Source organism: Rhea pennata, chromosome 12 (genome assembly GCF_028389875.1).
Source record: "Rhea pennata isolate bPtePen1 chromosome 12, bPtePen1.pri, whole genome shotgun sequence".
NCBI classification, from domain to species: Eukaryota; Metazoa; Chordata; class Aves; order Rheiformes; family Rheidae; genus Rhea; species Rhea pennata.
The window spans coordinates 19,543,287-19,571,121 of NC_084674.1; the positions used below are offsets into that span (position 1 = coordinate 19,543,287).

A 27,835-nucleotide genomic window follows, 5' to 3' on the forward strand; every position below is an offset into this window, starting at 1 on the left:
CATTTAACAAGGTCCTCTCCTGTGCTTAAAGTCAAACACTGTCACAAAGTGTTTACAGATCAACATGCAAAGCTACTAAAGGGAAACTAAAACAAAACAAAATCTAGTAGACAGTGAATGGCAAAGCTGAAACAGAACTTCCTTAACAATTGCAGTAGCTGTTAGAAAGTCAACCTAAGTCTAGATTTTCTTACAGATTTTCTCCTCCTAAAAGAAAAGCTTTTATATATGGGCAACATTTATTTCTTTCAGCCTCAGTCCCTACTCTATATTGGCTGAACAGTATTCCTATAAGCAACCAGTCTTCATTTCACAGCAATTACAAATGTCAGAATTTTAGACTCTAACTTTAGACTCTATTTTGTAACATCTAAATCAGGCTCCCTATACCTACTTCAACTAGGTCTATCTGTCCCTTCCCTTGTATTAGCATACGCGTTCACGTGACTGTGAGGTGACTAGCCCGAACTGCTTATTTGCTTGAAAACTCATCAAATAAAAATATTAAGTCCCTCAAGAATTTCCTTTTCTTATGGCATTCCTCTTCATGCCCACACCTATATATAGTAAGGTGTAAGCTTCAGAGACATAGCACATGACACCCAAAAGAATACGAGAGTATTTCAATATACTGCTTAGCAGAAGGAAGGCCCTCATACTGTGTGTTCCATCTTTGACCATCTAGCTAATTATGCATGTACATGGCAAAAAAAAAAAAAAAAGATTTATTACATATTAAAGATAAGATTGTAAAAATTAATAAAACTCCTCATACACAAAGATGTGAGCATATACCCCTATCTGTTCAGGGCAACATATTCTTTTACTGAGCTAGTAACTTTTCTAAATCCAGAAGGTAGAAAAACTATCTATTCAGGTTTTATTCCAACTGTTTATCAAATAAACAATTTGAATTCAAACAAACTTGAAACAAATCCTTCAATTAAATGATTTTTGATGACCAATTTTTTAATTTGCACAGCGTAAGACTGTGTTTTGTCACTGACCTTTCACAATATCTCTGTGATTTTTTGCACATGGTTCAATGGTATGATTTTACATACTGAAAAAATAATAAAAAAAAAATAATAAAATAGCTGTATAGTCTAGCACCAATTTAGATAAATACATTACAGCTTTGCTGTACTGTAGCTTCTGCAAGATTTCATGAGGGTTTTTGCTGTTTATTCTTTTCTGTTATGGTATGGGAAGAGAGAGGTTTTTAATCGCTTAGTAACTGCCAAAGAGCCAGCTCCTCTCTGAAAAGATTTCTGTAATGTGTCAAAACAAAATTTAAAAAAAAGTTATGCTGTTCCTTACATTATATTTTCTTCAATAAAGACTTCCAAGTTAGCTATGCTATTCTTTCTAAATTCAGTTTATACATCCCATTCATTTGCAAGTGTAAATGACTTCCTTATCTGCTAGTGAACTGTGAAGCATGGTTTTTTTTGGTACAAATTTGACATTTTCCTTATTTTTGATGGAAAAATCTATATGATTTCAATCATGTCATGAAGTCTTGTTCTAACTGACAAGTTAGTTGCAAGTATGGCATTTCATTTCACTCCTTTTTTATTTCTTTATTTTTAGCAGCAGCAGTAATTTAAAGTAGTGTGAACTGTTATTTTATTTGAAGTCTCTTGCATTACATTTCATTAATTTTATTTATAGCCCCATAAATTAGCAAACATTTAACTTCTTCTTCTAGGTCTTGAGCCTTACAGAAATCTTTTTTTGATACTAAATGCCAAAGGCTCATCATAAAACTTATAAACAATTATGTTTCATATAAGCATTAGCAATAATGGAGTCATATTACATAGTACTTCATGTCAAAAAAAAAATCACAGAATATATAGTCTTTGCTTTTCCTGACACAGCAAGAGACTGTGTGTATAACGAGAGGTTTATTTATTCTGAATTTTAAGTTAGACATTTCACCTGTGTAAGAACTGTATGGTAAGTAACAAAAACTTCTCCTACATCCAGGAGAGTTAACCTTTTTCAATCTTTGTAATAGGTTAGGGCTTGATTTCACTTTATATTTTTTCTAAGTAAGTATGTGACATACTTTAGTAAACAACTAAAGCATATTGTCAAATGTTTCAAAAGACCAAGAAGCCATTTGACTGTAATTAATGCTACCTGAATACTATATACTGAAAACATCAGCCTAAACACACCTATTTGGGATGGAATTACGATATTTTGTTTTTATCTTTACTGTACACAAATTATGATAAAATGGAAGGAGCAAACAGAAGGCCTCACTATACTATTCACATGTAAACAGAATGGCAGAGACAATCATTTCTAGTGTATTAACTACACTGAAAACTTTCTTCAATGTATTTTAATGCAAATATTCACTTCCATGCTTTCTTAATGCAAGATCTGTAAGCCAAGGTAAACCTCTGCAAACATAAGCATACTGAAATATAAGGTGAAATATATGTAATTTCATAGAACATGCATATAGATATTAATGGACAGCCTCTAATAGTAATAAATCACTGAAAGAATAAGGAATGAAGAAAAAAAGGTATCAAAATTTTTAAATACAGAACAAAACTTGAGTTTCACACACTTGAAAAGTGTGATTAAAGTGAAACATTTTACCAATATGCTTTTAGATTGGATGTTTTTCTAAGTTACTGTCACAGTAAGAAATTTTAATAAGCATAACCAGAAATAAGAATACACTACTACCAGTCTAAGTCATAGCATTTACTCTTAAATATGCAGGCATACAAAACTGATTTAAATGTAGAAAGATACTAAGCTATAATTAATAAATGAAAAACACACAAGGCCTTCTAGTAATGCATGTTTTCTCCTTGACAGACACAATCAAGCCATTGTAAAAGTATTACCAGTTAAAGGACTTTTAAAACTTATGAAGTTAGAAAAAAATTAAACAAAATTAAAATAACCCCCTAAAATCTGTAAAAAATAATTTTTCACAAAACTCAACTTTAGACCACAGAATCAAGAGTATTTTGACAACCTCTCTAAAGCCATTTGAGGAAATTAGAGTTTCCTGAACACTACATAAAGTATACTTTCAGAAGAGTAGCTTATTGGCTGGAAGAACACTAAGCTCCTCCGATGGCCATGATTAAGCCTACTTTGCCTGTTTTGGGGGCAAGTAAAGTTTTCACTAATTCTATTAACACAGCCGACATAGCAAGGCCTCATTTTTTGTGACCCGCTGCTGGACTCCCACCAGTTTATGATCTCTCCCTCGTGGGACTGGATACCTGACTCCAGACGCGGTCTCACGACTGCTAAGTAGAGGGGTATAGTCCCTCCTACGGCAGCTTATACCAGGAAATGGGAGAAAAGGGGGAAAAAAAAAAAAAAAAAAAAAAAAAGGAAAGGGGTCCCGGAGAAGTGAACCCCGTCCTGGCGAGGCGCCCGCTGCCTCAGCGCCGTCCCCGCGCACCGCCCGCCTGCCGCAGCGCCGCGCAGCCGAAGCCCCGGCACCACCGGCCGCGCCACAGGGGCGCTCGGGCCCGGAGGCGGCGGCGGCTCTCTCGCCGGGGCGGCCGCCGGGGCCCCGGGAGCCCCGCGACACACCGCCCTCGAAAAGGGGGGCTCGGGGAGGGGGCAGGGCGGACATCAGGAGCCGAAGAGAGCGGGCGCTTGGGGCCGAGCAAAAGGCGAGAGAGCCGCCAACCGCCGCCTCACGAACGCCCCCCGCGCGCGCACGGCCGCTCACCCGCTCCGCCGCCGCTTACTTCCGGCATTGCCTGGCGGGCCCGCGGGCTGACGTCACCCCGCCGGGCGGCAGGGGGAGCGCTAACTCCACGGCGACGGCGATGCTCTGCTCACGTGACCGACTGGCCCCCGCGCGAGCCCGTGGCGGCAGCGGCGGAGCGGCCGTTGCGCACGCGCCGCGGGTTGGCGCTTCGCGACGACCGTTGGAGCCGGCCGCGGCCGGTCCGGTCCGGTCCTGTGCGCTCTGGTCCGGTCTGGCTTGGCGCCCCCCGCGGGGCGCGCGCGTTACGCAGGCGCCTCATCCGCCCCCGCCTCTCAGAGCTGGGGTTGTGTGGAAATTGTTGCTCTTCTCTATGCCCTGTTGGTCACATTCGCTGCAACGACTGCAAGAATAGACAAGTGTGAAGTACTTCAGCAGCTCGTGACACCAATGAAAAGTGAAATGACGTGGCTGTTAAACTGCCTTTTTCCTCTTCTACAGCATGAATTCACACAAGATGCGCAGGGCTCAACAGAAGCAAATGGTCCTGATGTCCTTAATAAAATACTCACAGACTTTATTAACTGTATTTCTGAAGCTAAAATACTGAAGATGATCATATAAAATGCAAAGTTCTAGTTTTTACATCAACAGAGATCATTGACCTGGTTATGGTGACTGATAGTACTACAGTTATCACCAATGATTTTATAATTGCCTGATCCCTAATGTAACATGAGCATCATCCCCGAAATGCTTACAGTTACCTTCCACGATAGCTGTCAGAGAAGTAATCGGAGGAAGATACAGAGTGGAAAGGTGGGCCACAGCCTGGCTGAAAACTCGTCTAGCCTGCTGGGCGCAGAGTAATGGCCAGCACATTAAAACCCAGAGGTGGCTGGTTATACGCAGAAGTCAGCACTGGTGCTCATACTGCCTGATATCTTCATCAACCACCTGGAGCATGGAGCCCTCCTCAGGCTCACGGGCAACCCCAAACTGCAGGCAGCAGTTGGTATGCTGGAGGGCAGGACTGCCGTGGGGCAGGGCTGGTAGGAGCCTCACGAAGTTCAACACGGACGAATGTGAAGCCCTGCACATGGGACAGATGGACGGCGTGCATCGCTTGCACAGCAGCAGCTTTGCCGAGGAGCCCCGTTGGAGGTGAGTTAGCAGTGTCCCTCCGTGACGATGAGGGCTAACTGCCATGGCGTTAGAGAGAGCGTGGCTGGGGTCGGGCAGTGTTCCCCTGCACTCTGCAGTCCAGAGACCACATCTGGAGTCATGTGTTGGGTTCTCCCATACCCAGTTCGAGAGAGAGATCACAGACTGGGAGGAGTCCCGCAGAGGGTCACATGATGGTTAGTTAGGGAGCTGGAGCATGGTTGTTTAACTTGGAGGAAAGAAGGCTAAAGGGGATTTAATCGCAGTCTTACATAACCTAAAGTGGAGGTCTGGAGAAGACAGAGATAAATTCTTCTATATCTAGTTTTTATAGGAAGAAGAGAGCCACAGGCATATTGTTGCAATGGGGGAAATTACAGATGAGTATAGGGGGAAATTTTTCCAAAATGAGACTGCCTGAGAGACTCCACAGTCTCCATTGTTGGTGACTTGACTGCAAGCATCTGAGCAATATGATCTAACTTTCATGTTAGCCCTGCTTTGAGCAGGAGGTTGGACTAAATGGCTTCCAAAAGTCTCTTCCAACCTATTGTTTTCAATGACTCCCAGACTGATTTTTATAGATCAAGGATACAGAAACAAAACAAGCAGTATCTGTTTACATAGTTTATAACATTTACATAGAGAAAATAAATTTGCCACGGTGGCCTCCTATTTTGGAACATGCAATACTGCAGTAACATCCATGTTACAGAAGTTGCCAACAAACCTGGAAGTAAGCCTCAGAGGAAAAGCATCAAGTCAAATAAGCGTGAATACACGCTTATTTGGTGAGCTAAGGTTAACTGACCTTAGATAGCAACTGTTGTTACCTAACCTTGACCTTAAAGACAATTGTTCAGGTAGTGTCAGAGAAGAATTTGCAGTGTTGCTAGTTACGCTTGTTTAGTCCTGATATTTGGATAGAGAAATTTGCTGTGGAGAATGGGGCAAGTAGACTTTCTGGGAATCTCACAAATTAAAAACAAATTGTAATGTTTTATTATAGTGCTATAATATATATAAATACTAGGTGCTATAAAGGGTGCTATAAATACTATACTTGAATCTAGCTGCCTTACTTCTGTAAAATTCTACACTTTCTTATTCCACATGCCACTTTGTCAATATTGTTAATACCTTTGTTCTGTTGGACTCATCATAACCAGGTACTCCGGTCCATTTTCCCCATGACTGAAAAGGGGAGAGCTTTTCTTGTATCTCAGTCTGATGGAATACTTGTTAGTCTTTGTATGCCTTTTTTTTTTACATGAAATGTAAAGAAAACATTGATGGCATCCCATCAAATTAGCTTGATTGAAGTTACCTAGTTTCCATAATATATACTATAATCTTGCTTAGATTGTTAGTGTTTGCAGAGTTTTGGTTTCATAACATGCTATATAAAAATCTGTCAGCAAATAACATAGGTCATTAGAAGTAACACCAATACACAGCAGTGGGGACATTCTGCTGTGAGCCCACGGATCCCCCTATTACCTGAATTACTGTTTTCACACCTGAAAAGAAATCAGCCCCTAGGAATTAAATTTCTGCACAACAGTGTAGTTTGGGCAAAACAAGAGATGTATCTAGTAGGCTTGTTTTCTTGGACTATCGTTTTTATACAGACTAGCTGACCTGGGAAATAAATTGAGATTTACACATTAAACTGCTGCATATAGATAAGCATTCTCCAGTGGAAAGTCTTATAATGTAAGAGAAAGAGACAGCATTAATCATAGTTCTCTCTATGCATGGAATCTACAGGAAAGTGGTTATAACAATCTGAGATTCATGCTAGAGTTGATTGATTGCTGCAGATAGAGTTTACTTTGTGAGATCAATCTTTCTATAAACGATCAGCGATTTGTAATAAGTATTTCAAAACAATAAATCAGCTAGAAGACAGGTGCTGTAAAAACAAAGAAGAGAGCTTGCTTTTGGCACATATTTTAGTGGGTTAGACTTCAGGTTTCCCCAAGCAAAAACTTGCAACAAGGGAAAATGATCCTGGAATTGAAGGTGAGAAAAACTTCTACCCAACACAAATTCTTTTAAAAGTAAGAGGAATTATGAACCAAGACATCATTTCCCAATAATATTATTCTGAACCATACATCACTCACTTTGTATTTTTGTACTTTACAAAGGGAGGGCTGGACTGACAGATCACTGAGAATTCTTCTCCAGGACTCTTGGATTGTGCAATGCAGGTGCTTTACTTTTGTTGAGCTAGAATTAATATTAGAAAGTAAGCCTTTCTTTTATGAGGAACAAAGAGAGCTCACTACCAAAAAATACTTCTTTGTATGTCTGAGTACAACTACTTAATGGGTGTCCAGGAGCAGTGAAAGCTGGCTGCTCCCTAAGGGACAAGGAGCCATGAACCTGGCCAGCAGGCCAGAGGCCTCACCAGCAAGGGCCTAGATACCCAGGCGAGGTAAGCAGAACAGACCCAGAGATAGTAGGCAAGTTCAACCAAGAGTCCAGATCATCAGGCAAATTCCTATTAATAAGGCACGTCAGAGGTCAAGCTGGGAAGTCAATCTGCAAGTCAGAGCCAGGATCAGGTCCAGTGACAGTAACTGGGGTCAGACACAGCCCAGGAATCACTGGGCAGGTCTGTGGGGACAAGGCAGGTGCAAGCTGGGAAGTCAGTTTGTGGGATCAGGGCCTGGATCATCGGAGTCCACAGCTTTGGCCGAGCTGCAGACTAGTACTCTTAAAATATACCTCAGGCCAGGACCTGAAGGCCCAGGTCTGGGCCTGGGCCTGTGTCTAAATAGAGCTTCTGGGCAAATGGGCAGGGAAGTGGGTGGGTAGGGCTCTAGGTGAGACTGATCAGTGCCAGTAAGGCCTATTAAGGCACTCAGGGCCCTGACAATGGTAATCAACTATGCCTATGAATGTAGACAAGACACAGCCAGACACTTCCCAGACGTGCACAGTCCAAGGCCAAGAGACAAGGGACACAGGAAATTCCAACTCAATATATGGAAGGTGAGGAAATTACCATATGAATGGTAAAACACTGGAACAGGGGCCCCAAGAGGTTGTGGAATCCCCATCCCGGAAGATACTCAGAACTCGACTGGAGGAAGCCATGAGCAACCTACTCTAGCCCAAACTGCGTTGAGCAGGAGGTTGGACTAGATGACCTCTGGAGATCCCTTTAAAGCTACATGATTCTGTGACTCCATGATAACAGGTGACATAACTATGATGTACTATGTTATATGATCAGATTGCAATTACTGCTTTTGTCCTTTGATCTCTTGTGTGTCTTTTCCAGAATTTATCATATGTCTGAAGTCAGTTCTTTGAACATCTTTTGCTCTTTTTAGGACGCAGTCTTGACCAAAACTATGGCATTTGATTTTACTTAAGGCATTAATTTTAATTGCATAGTTAATTAAACTAGTTAGATTAGTATAGTAATGTATGTATAATATGTATAGAATGTATAGTAATGGCTGCTGTGTATTCCTTTTAAGGCCTGAAGCTGAAACACATCAGAGTTTAAAATACCATGGTAGATTAAAAAAAAAAAAAAAAAGAATAATTGTTAAGGAAAGGAATACTGTTAAACTTACCAGATGTCAGTATGGTTTTAATCATTAATCATTTAGGTATTTAATCATTTTAATCATAAAATCTACATCTCTTCAGTGAGAAGAAATACACTTTTAATGTGAATCTCTTAGTCATTTTTATTTACTGCACTGTTGTTTGCATCATAAAGTGTCAGAGAGCATGTAAGGGAGTCTTTTTGGATGATGAAATTAAGCCAGAAGATAGGCTTCAGCAGCAAATCTAATGTGCTCCAACACTAATATTTCCTTTATTGAGTGCAGTGTTTCCTAAAAATAATATGGGAAAAAGAAACATAGAACAGATTACAGCCATTTGCTAATTGCACCTCTCTTTTAATAAACTTGTATGATACACAATAGTTGATATAGAAGTCCAGAATTCATCTCATCACCCACTAGATGTCACCACTGACATAGACAAAATTGTAAGAATGTTTTTTTTGCCTCTTAAAAGTGAGTTTGGTTGTTTTCACCACACCTCACAACATATTCCAAGAAATCTGTTTTGATCTTTTGAAGCTGCGAGACCTTTGGCCTCGTTTATGAACTAGAAAACATTGAAGATATTTTACAGGAAACCACACCTGCAATATTCTCTCGAGGCTTGGCCCCACATTGTAGTAGGCTTTTTAATTTCAGACCCTATTTTATCTTTCTCTGCTGCACTTATATCCGGAGCCATTTGGAATGCCTATGCCAGTAAAACATACCAGTAAAGCCTGTTACATATCTTGCTCATTGAAAGTTTAAAATAGGAATATCCCATTTTCCCATTTTATTGTTACCTACATGTATTGTGTCAGAAGAACTTACTATGACAACTTTTCCTGACTTTATTATTACCACAGTTACACTGATGGATAAAAATGAAAGAAGATAGAAAAAGTTCAGGCAGCTTTATTTGCCTAGGTCTTCAATCATACCAGATGTATTCTTTGAAATGGTATTCATCACTTTTAAACCAATTTCCAGTGATTTTTTTGATTGCTGTTTCATATATTAATACTTTTTAAAATCCAAAAAGGCAACTGTCGTAAGCAAGAGGATAGAACTCTTGGTAAGTTTAAGTAGCCCCTAGAGAAGCATGTTTAAGCAGTGTAAACTGGTAACTGTGGCTGAATTAGTATGCTGCTTTTTTATTTCTTCAGGACCAGGACCCACCTAAATTACAATCCCTTTTGGCTAGTATTACTCCTGTGTATCACAATGGAAAGAGCAGAACAGCTGTGAATCTAAGCCTGTGAGAGGCTCTTAAATTAGAGCATATGTTTCAAAAGATGCTACATTGTAGTCAAAAGGTTCCAAGAGAAGGTGTATTTTGCTGCTTGTGCAGATGCTGCTCCTGCTGCGGAAAAGTTGTCTTAATTCCTGAATTAATTTTGCTGCTTCAATATTCTGTGTATTTTACCATATATTTTCTAGATTAGTTTCCTAATTGCAGTAATTCCTACTTCAGATCACAATCAAGTAACCTCTGATACACTCAAATAGACTGAATTTAACATTATTCCTGTACCACGTATTTTCCAAACACTGAAGTATCCATTTATTAAAATGCAAAGATACTGGGGCTTCATTTAATATTCTACTCTTTAAATACAGCAAGTAACATTCAGATGTTTAATTCAGAAGTGGAAAACTGACAGAGAATAATAGTACTTTGCATATTATATCCCAAATCTATGAGCATCATGCAAACCTTATCCTAAGTGTCACATCATGTCATAGTCACTACAGAAGAGGCACATGTGGGACAGAGAGATTCTAAGTAGCTAAGAGACTTCTTAAGTAAGAACCCAGAATTCAAAATTTCTCCTTCAAATATTAAATGGCATTTTTTTCTTTACGATGTAGTATACTACAGAGAACATCTTTTCAACTCATCCAACCAAACACTTGACAGTACTCAGTTAAAAGGGTTTCAGTTCCATCAGATCTTTGTTGGTAAGCTAACTGAGCAATTTCACAAAGATACACTTAATTCATTCTGGAAATGGTAAATTCATTGACATGACAGAATGGCAGCGGGAAGACATTATTTTTACACTGAACCTTGAAAATGTCTCACTAATCTTTTCCCAAATGTATGGAAAACCTTACATAAACTCCCCATTATATACATATGTGACTTTGGCTGTTGAAATTTCCTGGTATTTCTTTCTAAAACTAACATCATAAAGGCAGTGCCATAGCAGTGTTGCCCCAAAGGTCAGAAACTCAACAGTGTCTGCTCAAAATGTTTCTATCAGTTATTTCCATCACAGAAGAATAGGAATGCTTTGCTGTTGTGCCACAACCTGGTGTTGAAATATTCAGCTAATACTGGGCCAGATATCTGTTCTGCCTCAATTTTCCTTCCCCCTCCTCAATCTGTGTATGTCTTTAACTTTGGTGTAATTGTACTGGTGACTTGTAAGCTTGCTGAGGAGTTAGCCCTTTTGACATATGCCACGAGGTACTCTCTTGCTGAAGAACTATGTTTTTTTCCTTTGGCTGGGAAGAAATCTATATCTAACTGCACTTAGGGAGTGGTGTTTGATTCCTGTTTTACAACAGAGCATGTCTACTTTTGAGTATTACTGTTTGTCCTTAGAAACAGTTAAACTAATGGCTGAGCAAGTGAATTCTCAAAACTGGTAGCATTAGGCTTTGCTGCAAACTTCTCAGTCAAGGTTGCCTTCCAGCTTTTCCGTTTGAATCTTTCTCTAGATGTATGTTATTCAATTTATGAACAAGGCCCTGAGCAACCTGACCTGATGTCAGTTAACCCTGCTTTGAGCAGTATAGGTTGTACTATCTGACTTCCTGAGGTCCCTTCCAACCTAAACTATTCTATATGACTCCTGAAATATGTAACAGCATTTACATCATGATTTATAAAATGCAATTAAATATAAAGTATAGAAAAGGTAAACATTCTTCATATATTTTATTTCCTGTTTGCAAGCTTTAGTTGCTGATGATGAGTTTGCTTCATTATGGTAAAAAGAGTTTGCCTACCATAAGGATGAATTAGTTTGTGACTGCATGCTTAACTACTTACCTACTTGCAGGAAGGAAAAAAAATGTGTTGTCCATAACCTCCTGCATACATCAAGTTTAGTAACAACAGCACACCCTTCTTGAATAGACAGCGATAGTATGCTGAGTTTGGGAAGTCCTAGTAAAATATGCAGGACATAAACATTCTGTTTTTTTCATTGAAGTTAACAGATACTGGTGTGAATAAAGGAAGCATGATATCAAAGAGGTATAGTATATTACAATATGACTTGACATTTCCAAAAAGTGTATGATTTGGAGGAAGCTAAAAATTAGATTGTCTCAAATGGTTGAAGCTTATTCCTTTGTCTATACAACATACCTCATTTGCAAGAGATCTCTCTCTTCACAAGCAATGTGTTCCCATGTTTAAAGCAGTAAGTTAAAAAAAGAAAAACATAATTATATGGCCAATCTCAGAAACCATATTCTATTTCTTCCTTTTCCACAGCTGAAAATTTTATAATCACTGAAGATCTCTATTTCTATTTTTAGTTTTTGTTCTATACAAATTGTAAAGTGTGTACAATAGTGCAACAGTTCTGAGATTGGCCTCAAGTTTTAAGTATTCCTGATCCGAAAGAGTTCCTCTTCAAGGATGCTAAATCTATTATAGTCATGTTTCCTATTTTTACCAACACTTGTTTATAAATTACACTTTTCCAAAGCCACCTACTTTATCCATGGTGTTTGCTTTGGACACTGGAATATTTTGTTTGATTGAACTTACAAACTCTTTTTTTGCCTAAAAAAATCAATCTAAAGATAAACTATCAATGAATATGAAGGATCTTTTTGAATGTCTTCTTAAAATTCTCATTACAAAGAGGATAGAGGAATGGATTTAAAGTGGAGTTCACATAGCCAAGCCATATTGTGAACATGTGTAAATCAGAAAACTGTTCATGACCATGGAAAGCTATTGCCATATATAATACAAAATAGGGAATCCAGCACAAAATAAAGGCTGCCATTATGACCCCTAACTGCCTGGCTGCTTTCCTCTCCCTGTTCACATGCAGTCCTTGAATATGCCTTTTGGAATGATTATGCAGTCTTTGCCATGTTTTCTTCAGGTAAGCAAGTCCTGTGAAATCCTTGTCCTCAGTCTTTTCCTGAGGACTGCAGGCTCCTTCAGGGTTAGGATCAGAGTCATCTCTACAGGGAACTTCCTCTGCGGAAGACTGGTCAGTTGATGCATTGCTTATGTCACTGTCCTGTGAGCATGGCTCCTTTTCATTCTGATTGCCTTTTGTAATACATATACGCTTGTTTCCCGCTTTATCCAGGCCTGGCTTAGACTGGGCAGCGGTGAGAGCAAAACGTCTCCACTGGAAAACTTTGCTGTTACTTCTGCTAAGAAAAGCCTTTGAAGACTTTTTGGTATTGCCTAAATGAAGCTTTGCCTCCATATTTTTCAGCTGAGGGGAGTTGTTTTGGTCTTTGGGAGGTGTATTCTCATCTAAGATTTGTTTTGGGGGGCAGATCTTTTGCTCATCCTTTGTCTTATTATGAAATATGCTTTTATTTTCTGAGAAAGACCAAAATGATTCGTCAGTGAGCTCTCGGTGTTGACAATGTTTTCGGACAGTCCTGAATATTTTAAAGTAGAGCCATACCATGATGACAGATGGCATATAGAAATTGACAACGGCTGTCAACAATTTAAACCAGGTGACTTCAGAGAATTCAGTTTCACACTTACTTTCCTTCACTTTCCTTTTCCCTTTATTAGCAAAAACATGCCAGCCTAAAATTGGGATGACCCACATGAAAGACAGCAACCAAGCCCCCAAAATCATTAGCGATGCTCTCATTTTCGTTCTGTACTTGAGATATTTCAGTGGTTGCTGAATTGAACGATAACGATCTATGCACAGTATGAAAAGACTGAAGATGGATGCAGTACTAGCCACATAGTCCATTGACAGCCAGAACAAACAGGCTGGTATGCCCAGAATCCACATGCGATTTATGAGATAAACAATATTCAGTGGCATAACAGCTGCACCAACGATAAGATCTGCAATAGAGAGGCTGACAATGTATAGGTTGCCTACTGTTTGCAACTTCTTCTCAGTTTTCACAGCACATAGTACTAATACATTCATGACAATAGTGATCAGTGAAATGCTACCCAGGAACAAACCTAGAGGAGCTGAGCGAGGGTCAGTTGAGTTCCTGGTTGTGTTTTCTGACATCTTTTGCACAAGAGCACAGAGCAAAAATCAGACAAGATACCCAGGCATTGGAAATTCACTCTTCGTTAACAATCCTGGATGAAATGTTGTTGGATGTCTTTGTGACTTTTGTTTCAGGAACTATGAAAAAGAAAAGAAATATATTCAATCATTGCATTACTAAAATAAAACTAATAAAACTAATCTGTGCTTCAGCCTAGTACTTTCCCTTTTAGGACTTCCTTCAATAAAAAGAAATTTACAACATTCCAGAAATGGTCATTTAAAATGTCAAATGTTATAGCTGTGCTATGAAAAGTACTGGAGCAATTTCCACTAACCGATCCAAACTGGTTTACAGAGGTATCTCATGGGGATCCTCATAATTCTGACCCTGGAATCTGGAGAAGAAATTTCAGTCCTTACTGTTTGAACTTCCTGTATCTCATTAAATACATAGCTGATCAGGAACCATAACATAACCTATATGCTGACAAACCAGTTCAAAGTTGGTTAATAATATTAACATGTTTTGTATTAAATAGTTTTAAACAAACTAGTGATGATTTGTGAAGTATATCTAATAGTTTGAGAATACAGCAGTTGGGTTTAATTTTCCATCAGTAGTAGGGAATTACAGGTACTAATATGATGTGACAATGTGTTCCTTTAAACAAAAAGATTACAGCCAGTATATGCATCTAGGTGATATGGAGACTCTCAAATAACTCCTAAGATTATAGCCAGTGTCTTCATTTTCATCTGTAGGCAGCAGTTCAAACTATATGAAATGAGTAATCTCTTTCTACCCAATTTATGCATACGCAGATTTCAAACATTTAAAGATGGCATCCCTATTTTATTTTAAATACAAATCAATAAAAATTCAGGGAAAATGATAGGATTTTTCAGGATTAATAAGCACCTTGCAATCTCTTAAATGTATATAAATATACATTGAATGTTTGTGTTCTCTCTTACAAGAAATCAAATTACTTTTTCTGTAAGCTTTACTCATAAGGGTCTGTTATTATAACAAAAGAGGTATGGTAGATATCAGTAGGGTACATAGGTGGAGAAAATACGTACTCTGTGGTGTATGAGCTCAAGAGCTGGGTTCTGTAATTCTGTATTCTGTACAGCTTTCAGGTTCTGTCATGTATGACAGCTAGTCACAGATGTTAAAAGACCAGAGAGGATTTATATTCATCCTTCAAGCATTTCCTGTTTGATAAAGACAACCGAAATTATTCCATGTGTCTTAAACCAACATGTTTGGTGACAGGAAATGGTTATATTCTTGTCTGTCATTGTCTTTCCACAGCTCTCACTGTAAACTCTCCACTGGTGTTAAATATATGTGGCATAGTCAAGTCAAGAAGTTGATGTCAATTGCCTCAGGGATTTTACAGAGAAATTAGAGATCTTCACCTCTGCATATTTTCTATGGGGTTTCTGAATCTTTTAAATGGCCAAAGAAGGCCTCCAACTCCAGGAGTCTCTATGCATCTTGCACTCATCAGTGCCCACAGTCTTTCCTTAGGGAATAAGCTCCAGGGGGCCTACATCTCCCTCTCCTACACAAATCAATAGAATGGTACTAAAGAAAACAGTATGCTTCTCCTAAGAAGCAAAGGGAACTGCATATAAAATAGCCTGGGTAAATAACATGTTCTGTTGTTGGTCAGTGCCTTCTATTACAGCTGTGCATTTAGAGCTCTGGCCCTCAGATCAGTCTTGCTCACCAAACTTGCACTGAATTGGCATTTGATTGCCATTTTTTGGTAGAACTGGAACATTTTGCCACACAGCTTTGTCCAGTGGAAGAAAATAATAAGCCATGTTCCAAATTATAAAACACAGTGTTCACCCCTTGGTGCTCTATGGAAGACTATAATCTAAGAAATTTCTTCTTAAACTTCCACCGTCATTAGTGATATCAAATAGTACCAGCAATTAGTGATCATGATAGGAAATGTGACTTGCAATAGCAGCTTCTTGTTCTTTACTGAGGCATATAGCATTTTGTAACAGCTATGGACTGTTTGTGGTGTATGTATCACACTGCGGGAGCTATTTTTTGAATTCCTTATCCATAACTCAGTTCCCAGAAGAGGAACTATAATAATACTGGATAAATGTGCTTTAATATTTGGGTGGTTTAACTCGCATTACACTGAGCCAAAGCCCACTAATCCAGAACAGATTTCAAAGAAAACAATGAGCCTTAGATCTTGGATAGCTCTTTAGGATACCTAAATGGATACCTAAATTACCTTGTAGTAATCCAACATCAATACCACTCATGCCAAGAAAGAAAATCATCTTGCTACCCAGCCTCTTACATGGTAGTGTAAATCTTTTGTTTCTTGTTTTTCTGTCCTACCCTTTCTAACCAGAAACAGTCCAATATATAGCAAATGAAGAACTTGATAACCTGCCTGCTGTTACCATTTAGATGGCCCACCATCCCAGTCTAAAAAGGATCAGGTCATTTCAGAAAAGTGTTTACAACTATTGAGAAAAGACTGAATTGCATCTACAATTGAATGTCTCTTGTCGTTTGAAATGAGAAGACTGAATAATCTGATGTCTCAGTGTTCAGCCACTCAAATCTTATTAATCTTCCCAAATTCCTGCCCCAACATACTTTCTTTTTTCTTAAGGCCCCTGAGAGTGTAAAGTGAATGTTTTATTATATGAACCAATAACCCAACCTGACCTGTAAATATTTCATTCCATGTTTAAATTATGATTCTTCTTTTGGGTGAAGAAACTTCCATCCAACTGATTTGGACATCTGGCTGTCTAGTTCTGCATAATCTTGTGTTGTATATATCTGGTTGCAGAAGCTTTTTAGTAGATCTTGGAGTAAACCCTGTCTTGGAGAAAAATGAGACCAGAACTAACATAGCAGATGGACTCTACTGCAGCTGCGCAGAAGCAGATGCAGAAGCTGCTTTAAGGCTTAGAATGCACAGACATCACTAAGTGTTCAGAGTTGATCTGAGTATTGATTTGAAGAGTTGGACACAACTTGCAAAATGATGCAGACTTGTCAGATCCCATTGGTGACTGGCAGGGGTACTATACTTTGGGATGGCACATGGCAACTCATTTTAAACCACAGCAACTTAAGGCTCATTGAACTCGTGTATCCACTTCTGGTCTGAATGTGCATAATTCTCCCATGCTTAGAGCAGTGACTGGGGGACTGCTTGATGTAGTATTGCAAAGGGACTAGAGAAGGGTCATCACATCTGCCTTGTTATATAGGAACTGTATTGCTTACCTGTTACCTGGTCTGTGACTTCAAATTTATGCTTATTCCTCTAGCCTTGGATAGTGATGTTATAAAGCAGACCTTATGAACAACCAAAAGACAAAATGCTGAGCCTATTGTGAAAGGTACTTTATATTTTTTATTAACATTGTGTGAAGCCTTTCAAGAAAAAAAAAAGTATTTGTGATATAACTGCATGATATACTGAATTTGTAACTTGCTTATGTGGGAAAAGCTGTAAGAATATTTGTGTGTTGGTATATATGTGTCTATGTACGTGTGTGTGTGTGTGTGTATTTTTTTTTCCAGTCCAGTAGTTCTACTGTGCTGTTGTCCTTTTTGATTTCTATAGCTGTACTTTAGAAATGGAGACAAATACTTCTGTTTTATTAATTGAGGAAATACTCAAATTGACTGAGGAAATCATTCAAACAGCAAGAGAATGTTTGGGCAAGCTGAAATAGTTTGAAAACATAAGTAAAAGTTCAGCTTCGTAGGTGATCCTTGAATTGATTGAACTTGATATTTTATTTCTTAGCTTTTACAGAAGCTAAGCTTTTTTTTCAGTATAGTTGCTGCTACAGCCACATGCATCAGTCAAACTAGCATCCTGCATGTTGCTGTCAACACACATCTTTTTCTGATTCACTGTTCTTCATGCTTTTATTTGGTTGGGGGTGCTCACTTTACTGAGAATGAAATTAGCTTTCTGCCATCAAAAAGTTTAGACCTCCACAGCCTTCTTAAATAAAAAGCTAATGTTTTAGGCTGAGTAACACAAACTCTCATGTACAGTTATGGTAACCTGTATAAACCTTTTTATAGACACATCATCTTGACTCCTCTAACTTTTTATAACAAGGACACAACTCTGTAAGGAAACTGTTGATCTGTGAGTTACCACAACACTGTCTGAGCTCAGATCTTGATTAGGTTGCTGTAGCATGCCTGCTTATGAAAAGGCTTGTCTTCTTCACAAATAATTAGTCTCTTTTGGCAGCCTGACCTTTTGCCTCCTTACTGGTTTACTGTGCTATGCTTTGGATTAAAAATACTGAAATGGGTCCTACTTTTAATCTTCTTCCAGTCCACAGTGATACTTGGGTGACTGCTAAATTTATATGTTGCTGTTGGGCTCCGGAGAGTGGGGGAGGGAACACTTCATTCTATGCAGTGACAACAAACACACTCTTTTTACCAAAAAAAAAAAAAAAAAAAAAAAGAGAGAGTAAAGAAAAAAAATCTCAGAGGACATTGCAAAGTGCTAGTATATAAATAATTTTAAAACTTTTCCATTCCAGCAAAGAAAACCATTGTGAACAGTTCATATTGTAATATTATAGCAGTCTACCTTTTACTGAACTTGAACTCTTTTAATTTTAAAAAAATGTGCTGGGCTGCTCATACATTGCAGCAATTCAATTGGTCCCAGTGCATTCCCTTGACATGGGAATGTCCTCATTGACCTTTCAACATAGTGTACAGTTTATCTTCTCTGTTATGAATGCACATGACTGCAGAGGGCCTGGACAAACTACTACAATGTGTCAAAACCAAATTCATTTAGTAAAAATGGGAGGTAGAAACTTCATGGTACAAATACAGCTTTACTCTCAAGCAATTGGAAAAGATGTTTATCTCTCCAGTTGTGTATGCACAAGGCATACACAGGCAGCTGGTCATGGTAAACACGATTTATTTACCGCTTATGGCTTGTTAACAAGAAACATCTTGTAAAACAAATTCTGAAACAAATCTATTCCACATCAGTTATTTAGCCTAAACTGATACTGGCTTGGGATCCTTTCCTCAGGCCTTATGTTTCTATTCATGGGCACAGCCAAACATAGCCAGTTAGTTTTGAAGTCTATACTCATGCTAGAAGGGTCAGCTCTTGAGCAAAGACTGATAGTAGAAATATTCCTGTTATTCGTATAACTAGAGCTCCATCAAACCTCTCTTCCTTGAGAAAGTGGAATCTGTCCTAGAAAAAAATCTGTGTTCTATTTTGATTTTGCTATGTGTCCCCATACCTCCATATTCTTCATCTGTTTTGATAAACTTGATTATTTGTTCTCCACAGATAACAAGAAATGTGACTTATACAGTATAGTTTGCATAAATATGATGCTGAGCGCTGTATGAGTCCAGAAGTATGTGCTACAGTATACAAAATAAACAAACAAACCTAGGCATGCGATGGTTGGTAGGCATATTCTTAGAGTAGTATTAGTCAGACTATCAGGAATGGAAAGTGAATCCAAAATACAAGTATGTGTTGGTCTGAAGAAGTGTGCACATAACTAATATGTAATACACTGCAAAATATCAAATCCCCTTTCAAAAGAGAAAGTAGGTAAGTTCTCCCTCACTGTATAAAGTGACGTACCCCCAAAACTGAAGCTTATTGTACATTTAATATGCCTCCCTGCATAGAGAAATCTTCTTGTGACTAGAAAACTGATGACAATACTGCTGGCAACAGTAGTATTTAATTCTACCAGCATAAAACTGATGCATGTCCTAATTAAGTTGCAGAGGTGAACATATGATTTAATGCTATAGTAATTAATTACTCTGAATATGAAGAGGCCAGGGCAAGACAAGAAGCTAGATACTAAGACCAAATTCAATCCTGTGAAGTTTGGCTTGGTATAAAATGATTACAACAGTCTTTTTACAGTCCTTACGCAAGTCACAGCTGCTATGCACGACGGCCGAAGAGATGATCGGAAGAACAATGGGCCGGGCTGAAGGTAGTGTAGCTGCTTCCCCCGCCTTGTTTCTCTGCATTTAATCGAATGTCTCTGATTAACAGTAATGAGTAGTGGTTCTGGTGGAGCTTCTAAAACCTGTATTACTAGTGGAAGGTTAATAAGTAGTATCGAAGGGAAAAAATCTTTTCAATATTTTCTTCTTTAAAGAGTAGTTATCATTTGCGGTATGCAAGTCTTACTCTGTGCTAACTTTTATCTACAAGCAGTTTATCATCAATACTCTCAGCTTTCATATTGCGTTCATGGATAAGTCCCATAAACTTATTGAAAACTTAAAAATTTTCAATGCATAATTAAAGACAGAGCTCTGTCTTTGAAATCTCTACATATATGAACTCAAGTTCATATGTTGCAGATCATATTCTGCTTAACTGAATTTTCATTATTCTAATACTGATGTATTATACAGTCCTGTTATGCAGCTACTAGAAACATGAACCAGAAGTTGGAAGGAGGCATGAAAAGCAGAGGAAGGGCACATGAAAGTTTACTGCACCCATACATTTCAATACATTGTGTTCTGTGTCAAAGTCACGATATTCTCCTCTACCAGTGTTGTACTTCTGTCTCTCTGAGATTCACCAGATCCTGGTCCATTCTCAATTCTTAGTTTAGAGAAGAGGGCCAGGAGAAAGTAATAGCTGGCCTGGATGATTTGCATGAGATCTACAGGAATAATATCAGGAAACAATTACTAAAAGTCTCCTGGCATTCAACTATGGACAGAACCTTGGCTAGGGAAAGACTTTTTTTTTTTTTTTTTCTCCTTTCCTCCTCTCGCTCTAATAAAAAGTCCTGATGCATTTCATAAGCTAGTCTTAATTTACAGGAAAACAGTTACAGGCTCATCAGTTATCAGCAGAACTAGTGAAAAGGGACTCTTCTATGTTGAACATCTTGAAAACAATTTAAGAAAAGGAAAAAACAAATGAACAATATAGCTACCTAACTGGAAAGAAGGCAGGTAGGGATACCCAAGCAAACCAGTATTTGTTTTCAGTATACAGATCCTGAATTAACAAGTGGAGTAGTAAATTCTGTGAGTAGCATATAAAAGTGAGATCAAATAGCAAGTGAGATCAAATAGCATCTGATATTATAAACCAATTTAAACCTAGTAGCAGATCTATTATGACTCAGCTACTTTATTTGCACTTTATTTGCTGGATCAAAGGACATGGATGTACTATGACTCAATGTCATTTGACCCAGCAAATAAAGTGCATGAAATAACATCCAACAGACAGAGTAAAAATCCTATCTGTTCTAGTGAAATAGTCAATATTGGGCTACATGGAGCTAGATTATTACTTAGCTTATTATTTAATCTAAGAGAACAGTGAAGCTTTTCTTCTGTATGTAATAAAATATAAAAAGAACTCCATCAGGGAAGTCGTCTGCTTGCAGGTTGCATTTTAAGATGAGGGATATATCCCTAGCAGCTCTAATCCATGCTGAGGAATAGAGACTTAAAACAGGGCTATATAGTGGAGATAATTTGTTTTTGAATATTCATAGTCCTTGTTAGAGTCAATAATAATAGGCAGATCTTCTAGAGTATTGCATTTTAATTTTTAATGATGACACATAAAGCAGGGTAGTTTGAAAATGTAGCTTCAGTATCTTTCACCTTCTGGTTGGATGAAGTGAGAATAAGAAACTCACTAGACATCTTCCAAACTGTATAGCACTGCCATCTTCTGATGACTGACCATTTATTTCTACATACTAACACTGAATCTTCTCAATCAAACTTTCTATCGATATATAGATGTTGTAGTCAGCAGCATAATCAACTGCTCCAAAAAAATTTCTGGTCACTGTTGCACTAGAGAAAATGCATTACAATCTGTTCCCTAAAAATATATATTTTTAACATCTCTGGGTCTTCTCCTGAAATTATCAAGAGAGACGTACCTTTTCCTTCTGCTTTGCCTGGCTTTTTTTTTGATCAACCCAGCACTGGACCTGTATGAGCATGAAAACCAAAAGACCTAACAGAAGGCAGACACATTCCAAAGAAAGTTCTGACCTTCAAAATTTAAACTCAGAATCCTATTAAACTCTTGTTTCAGTCTGCTTCCCAAGGTCTTTTTAAATGTCTCCCCCACCCCCCATGACAAAAAGATTAGTCTTGTTCCTATGGTTCCCATATATGGATGACTTACCCCCCCCACAAGATTTGGAAAACCCCCATCAATAATAAAGCTTCCAGATATGGTATTAATTTGCCCTCCTAGTCTAAATAGACTGCTGAGGTAGTCTAGCTCAGAATATCAGTATGATTTCTTGACAAGCTGGCATTTAAGCACTTAAATGCTGAAGCAGAATTTAAGCAAAATGCTGAAGAAGTCTCATCTTCCATGTATTCTTTTTTCTATCACTGATCTATAAAAAAATAAAAGAGACTTTTGCTTTAAGAGCTAAATAATTTGGTAACTGTTGTTATAGATGAAAATTCTTTGTACACTGGTATAGTAACAAGGCTGTCATGCAAAAGTGACTAATTGCAAAAGCATTTACAAATTGGGGAATTTTCTAGTGCTGTCCTGTCTCTAAAGCTGAGTAGGCACAGTTGTGCCTTTTCCTTGGAATCTGTTCTGTAACTGGAATCCCTGACTTGCTAAAGCCCAGGACATATTTCAAGCAAGGACAGCCTGGTATCTTGAGTTTTTGGATTCTATCTTGTGTTACTTCTTATTCCAAACCTTGCCCTACAGTAAATCTAGCTGTATTCTTTTTTTAATATTTCTGCATCAGAACTACAGTACACTCATTTTTAAACATTATTGCTCAGCGAAATTTGTCTGTTTCTCCCCAAGTAACTCAGTGAATCATTGTCAGAGACCCAAGAAGGGAATATGTGCAAACCAGAGTTGTTAGCAGACAGAATATCAGTATGTGGCCTCCGTGTTTAAAGAACTATTTGCTCTGCACATTACTGGCTTCCAATAGAAACAACTGCATTTAGATAAAGGAAACTTCATTGTCCAGTAGAGAATGCATTAACCACTTGTAAAATCTGACAAACCCATCCATGATTAACTTTTCTGAATTCTAAGGAGGAAATGCTAGAAACACAGAGTCAATTTGCTTTGGTTTTATAAAAAAGAAGAGGGAGGTAACAACAACAAAGAAGGATTTCTTAGGATCCAAATCACATCCCTCAAGATACTACCTCTTTTTCCCTAACCCCTTAGTATTCATATTGAAGGATCCAATGTTGCTGTTCTTCTGGAGAGAGGAAAAAAAAAAAAAAATCACACACACACTTAGAGCCCTCCTCTCCTTAGAATTAGTTTCTGATCAGGATAAACATCAAATAGTTTATAATCGTACTAACAATACAAAATGTCTTCATAATAATTGTTAGGATCTATAAAACAATCTAGGCCATGGAGTAGTGCTTCTAATAGTTTTCAAACAACAGATTGAACCCTTTGGGTCAAAGGAACTCAGATGAATAGCCTAGACCTTTGTGAATTTTGTGTGTCACTAAAGAAGTTTTGATTAGTGAGAAATGTCTTCAGCCATTCAGTGAAATGAACTAGCCTAAGCCTAATGAACTTCAGTGTTTTTAGGCTGTAAGCAAGAGTTTGTTACAAAAATGCACAGATTTGTCTAGAAACCTTTCTGTGCAAAATGCCAGTTGATCTGAGAACTCACCTGTCTTTCCACTGTTAATCAAAGTAAACCTCAGTTAGTGAAAGGCTTAATCCTAGCTCACTTAAATGTATTAATGTACAAAACAATTTCTTCTTTGTCTCCAATAGGAATATATACTAAGCTGTCTCTTAAACAGCCAGTAAACTTAGTGCAGTAATATGAATTCCTTCATATTTTAGTAATAACTCTTTTAACACTTCAAGTCATTTTTTTCCCCTTAATGCATCTCTGATGTGCTGAATTTGACCCCTTCCCACCCCTCTCCAAACAGGTTAAATGGTGATTGCTGGATTTTAAACAGATGACTAAAATGGAGCACAAGTCCTGCAGAATAGGGAACACAAGTTCTCTTACAGCTAGGGAGCCTGATGCCTTGCAGGTGCACAGTTCACAGGCCACTTACCCAGAAAGCCTGATTCCTCTCCATCATCCCTGATGAAGGAAATGTGAAATCAAGGCAAAGCTGGAGAGGCTACATCAGGAATTGCTCACAGTATAGACTTCAGAGCATGTTGTGTCCCTACTATACCCTATTCTCCCATTCTTCACCCTCAGGATGGGGTGGAATTTTGCATGTTTGAGAAACACTACCATGTCTATATGGGAAGAAATGCATCTAGAATTTTTCACTACCTGAAAAAGTAAGATTGTTTTAAGGAATAAATAGCGACCAGAGTGAAGGGAAAGGAAGATTTGCCCAAATGTTTTACTCTCTACCTGCCACCCCCCCCTTTTCTGAAAACAACCCTCTGTCTCATCCTTCCCGTGCCTCAACCAGGTGCTCTTTCATGGATAGTTTTGGTTTGTCAGAAGAAAGATGCGTAAGATAAAAGCATAAATATTTTAGGGATAGAACAGAGACTCACCCTAACCCTCTTGATTAGAGATCGCAAGGGTGGCCTTGAAGTTCTCAGGGAACGCGGGCTTTCCCTGATCGCTCGCTTCCCCCTTTCACCCGAACGTGCCCGGGGCCCCGCGCCCCTCCGCCGCCCTGGGCGCGCTTGTGCTGCTGCCGCCCTCGTGGCAGGCGGGCGGGCCGGCGAGCGCCGGCGGCAGCCTGCGCCCGGCTCGGCCCGGCCCGGCGGCGCCCTGCCAGCTCTTACCTGGGAGGAATCGGTGGGGAGCAGGCAGCTTCTGCAGGGTGTTTTTAACTGGCACCTGGCAAGAGTCGTTGAAAAGGAAGAGACTGTTGGGGATGTTCTTTCTCCCCCTCCCCTTTTTTCTTCCCCCTTTCCCCTCTGGTTCCTCCTCCCCGTGCGCAACGCTGCCGCCGCGGGCCAAGGCTGCCAGGGCCGAGGAGCCGCCGCCCCGCCGCCGTCGGGCTCCTCACTCACCCACGCACCGAGCACAGCGAGGACGGGAGCGGGCCGCATCGGGTCCGGCATCGGGGACAGCGCGGGGCTCGCAGGGGACGGAGGCAGCCGCGCTCCTCGCAGCCCCCCGTCGTCGTCCTCTCGCTCCGCAGCCGGCATCCGCGTGGCTGGGCAGCGCCGCCGGGCCGGGCCGGGGCCGCCGCCGGCGGCTTCGCCCCGCAGCCAGGCGCGCCCCTCGGGCCCAGGCAGCCGCGCAGGGCTCGGCGCCGGCGCCGCCTCCCCGCTCGCTACGGCTTTCTCCGCCACGGGCCAAGTGCGCTGCCGCCCCGGCCCTGCGCTCTGAAAATACCCGCCGCGGCGGGAGGCGGGTCAGCGCCGCGCCGTGGGCGGCCCGGAGACGGCGGTGAGAGGCGGCAGGCGGGGCGCCGCGCCGCGCCCGCCGGGAGGGGGCCGGGGCGCCCGCGGAGGCGGCGGCCGCCCGTCGCCCCCCCTCGGAGGCGGCGCACGTGTTAACCGGGAACCACACTCTCTCTTCGGCCTGGCCGAGAGTCACTGGTTTTAAATAGCTCATTATGTGTTAGCGTTTCACAGAGCAGTCCCGCGAAATTGGATTAAGATCTGGAAAATCTCAAATGCATGTCATGATAAAGTTGTCTTAGCTGAATTTATTTTTCTTTTCATAATTTCTGTGTGTCAAGTATGTCTGTTCCATATTAAGCACATGTGCAGTTTGTTTTGCAAAGGAGAGCTATTAACTTGCCTCTTTTCCCTCCTTTGTTTAAAATCTTGGATACCTTTTCCTCTCTTTTTTTGTTGAGAATTGTACTGCACAAACCCCATGCTTAAGGGCCATATGCAAATCCAAAAAGAATACTTACTTATATCTTAAATAAAGAATTGATGTAATGATATTTTCACGAGGACTAAGCACTTAGTTATTGTCATGTCTGTAGAACTGATGAACAGCAGCATAAACTTAAACAAGTTTTTTCCCATTGGCTACTGTGAAAATAAGGAAATATCCGTATCCCTGTGTTCAGACTAGGAAGATTGAACTTTTTGGCAAACAATACTACTGTTAGTGTTGCAGTATAACAGTCACAAACTGCTTCCTCTATGCTACTAAAGCAATCTTTTTGCTTTTTACTCTTGAGTGAAATGTGGACTGTCCCTTTACAGTTATGATGAAAAGAATTTCTTAATAAATATGTGGTTGTGTTTTGTTTAAATCTCCCTCTTTCCTGTAGAAATTTGCTCTTGCAGGTGGTCAGAGCAATCCTGTGTTCTTTGTTGATTTTAGGCAATACCTTAATCATGCTAGGAAAAGGCTTGAAAGCTGTGCTTTACAATCATCTTGCAACAGACCCCTTTCAGGTTCACATCTGTTTATAAAGTCACTCAATTAACAAACAGCTCTGCTACCCATTTATGCTTATCCATTACCTGGTTAATAATGTTAAGCTTTGCTTCTCCAGCAGTTTGACACTTAGTCCCTGTTGCTGTGTTTTTTACATAATTATTTACAAATAGGCTTGATGTAGGCCCCTTTAGAAAAACTTTTTAAGTCAGTAATGTTTGTAACTTTCCCTGTAACACCTAGTTGCAATGGTTCTGTGTGCTTATTCTCCTTCTGACCTCTTCCACACAAACACATTTTTCTGCAGACAAAGCTAGACATAATTTAAGCTAGTGCTATAGCATTGCTTTGAGAAGTTCCTATCTCCCACTAAACATATTTGTTTCAAACAGTATTTAAGTAACCTTCTTTGGAGTGTCTGGGATTTCGTACTATTGAAGGTAGAATACAGATTTTCCATTTAGACAGAAGTAATTGAATATTAATAAACTATCCCTTGCTATGCATAGTGCTGCAAATGAAAACCGAGGCTGGAAAGCTGTTGAGCTTACGGCCCTGAAAAAGTAGGAATTCTAAAGCAAGGAGTTTGGAGGATGTGTCTCTTGTGTCATGCTCATTATCTCCCCATTTCTTTTAAAGTTATAACTCTCATACTACTAAGCAGACAAAAGATACAGCGGGTGTTGAACCAACAAGTTGACAGGGATAAGGGTTTCTTCGAAAAAAAAATCGTAATGTACTAGTAGGACTCTGCATTATATAAAACTTGGCAGCCTTTCCAAACCTCCTGTAATTGTAAACTTCCAGCTCAGATTACTTTTGTCAAAGAATTGTTGGAGACAGCCTTTCAAACAAAATTTGACAGAATTTCAAATGACCAAATGAGTTATAGCTAACATTGTGGTTTATGATATGGAGTGTCATTGATTCACATCACTTTAAGTTTTAACTCAGGGAAACTGAGCAATAACAGGTTAATAATAGTGCAAGTGGCTGTCTACATTTGTTTTTAATTATTTTTAACACTGTCTGTTTTAATTTTATTTAACACTGTGTTAGGTGGCCACATGGCCACTATTTTTGATTTAAATTCTGCAAATTATTAGATTTCAGAGTACTACAAGCAATTCTGAGACTACATTTGTAATATAACTTAGAGTAGACTCAACTTTGTCCTAAAATAATGATCAAATAAACTAATCAGCCCCTGCATAGGGATAATCTTTTTTTGGAAATTCTTATTGATGTCTGATATGTCAAAAGTAGTGGTGTGTAATAGATGACTAAACATTTTTTTTGTGCCAGAATTGTTTTACAGTTAACTTTCTGTTTTATCTTACTATTTTTCTACTATCAGTTCTTTTGACAGTAAGCAGTCTGGCTATGAGCAAGTATTAGAAGTTATTGTAAGCTTCATGGTTTTAGTAGTACAACATGACTCTTCATACTTCCAGTGCACATAGGCTGTTAAGATGCTTCTATTCTGTTGAAATTGACATTCTGGAAGATCACTTAACATCGTTAATGTTACTTAATGAAGGCTTTTTGTCATTGAAAAATAACTTATTGAAAGTCCAAGGACGTAAGTGAATACTCTGAACTATTTTGGATGAGTTTCCTCGTGCCATGTTTATTTGCAAGGTGAGTCAAATTAGAAAATTTGTTTTGACTTAGATTGGCTCTTCAAAATTTGGGTAAAAATATTTTAGTGTTTAATGTGAAAACACAATGAATCCTGCTATTTCTTTTATACA

The 27,835-nt window shown here is 39.2% G+C and overlaps 2 protein-coding genes across 11 annotated transcripts in view; both read right to left on the bottom strand.

Moving 5' to 3' along the window:
* ATG7 (autophagy related 7) overlaps positions 1-3,758 on the bottom strand; it is a 135,856-nt gene extending 132,098 nt beyond the window's left edge. For 6 of the 7 annotated variants that reach the window (XM_062585814.1, XM_062585811.1, XM_062585809.1 and 3 more), the window contains exon 1: positions 3,725-3,758. The gene's annotated coding sequence lies outside the window, so the exon portion shown is untranslated. Of the gene's footprint in view, positions 1-3,263; positions 3,333-3,724 lie in introns of those variants that run through there. The other variant, XM_062585813.1, reaches the window with a different exon arrangement.
* Positions 3,759-8,775: 5,017 nt separating this feature from the next.
* On the bottom strand, positions 8,776-24,864 carry HRH1 (histamine receptor H1). 4 transcript variants are annotated; one of them, XM_062585795.1, is made up of 3 exons: positions 24,754-24,864; positions 24,515-24,569; positions 8,776-13,826 (listed from the first exon to the last, which is right to left on the bottom strand). In XM_062585795.1, exon 3 carries the CDS (start codon positions 13,704-13,706, stop codon positions 12,279-12,281), a length of 1,428 nt encoding a protein of 475 aa, XP_062441779.1. In that variant the 5' UTR covers positions 13,707-13,826; positions 24,515-24,569; positions 24,754-24,864; the 3' UTR covers positions 8,776-12,278. The 4 variants fall into 4 exon arrangements, with proteins under 4 accessions (XP_062441779.1, XP_062441778.1, XP_062441782.1 ...); XM_062585794.1 differs by having other exon boundaries at positions 24,746-24,864; XM_062585798.1 differs by lacking the exon at positions 24,515-24,569.
* Between the last annotated feature and the right edge of the window lie 2,971 nt (positions 24,865-27,835).

Coding starts and splice junctions, on each gene's coding strand:
- HRH1 (XM_062585798.1), bottom strand. CDS start 13,706: ATGTCAGAAAACACAACCAGGAACTCAACTGACCCTCGCTCAGCTCCT.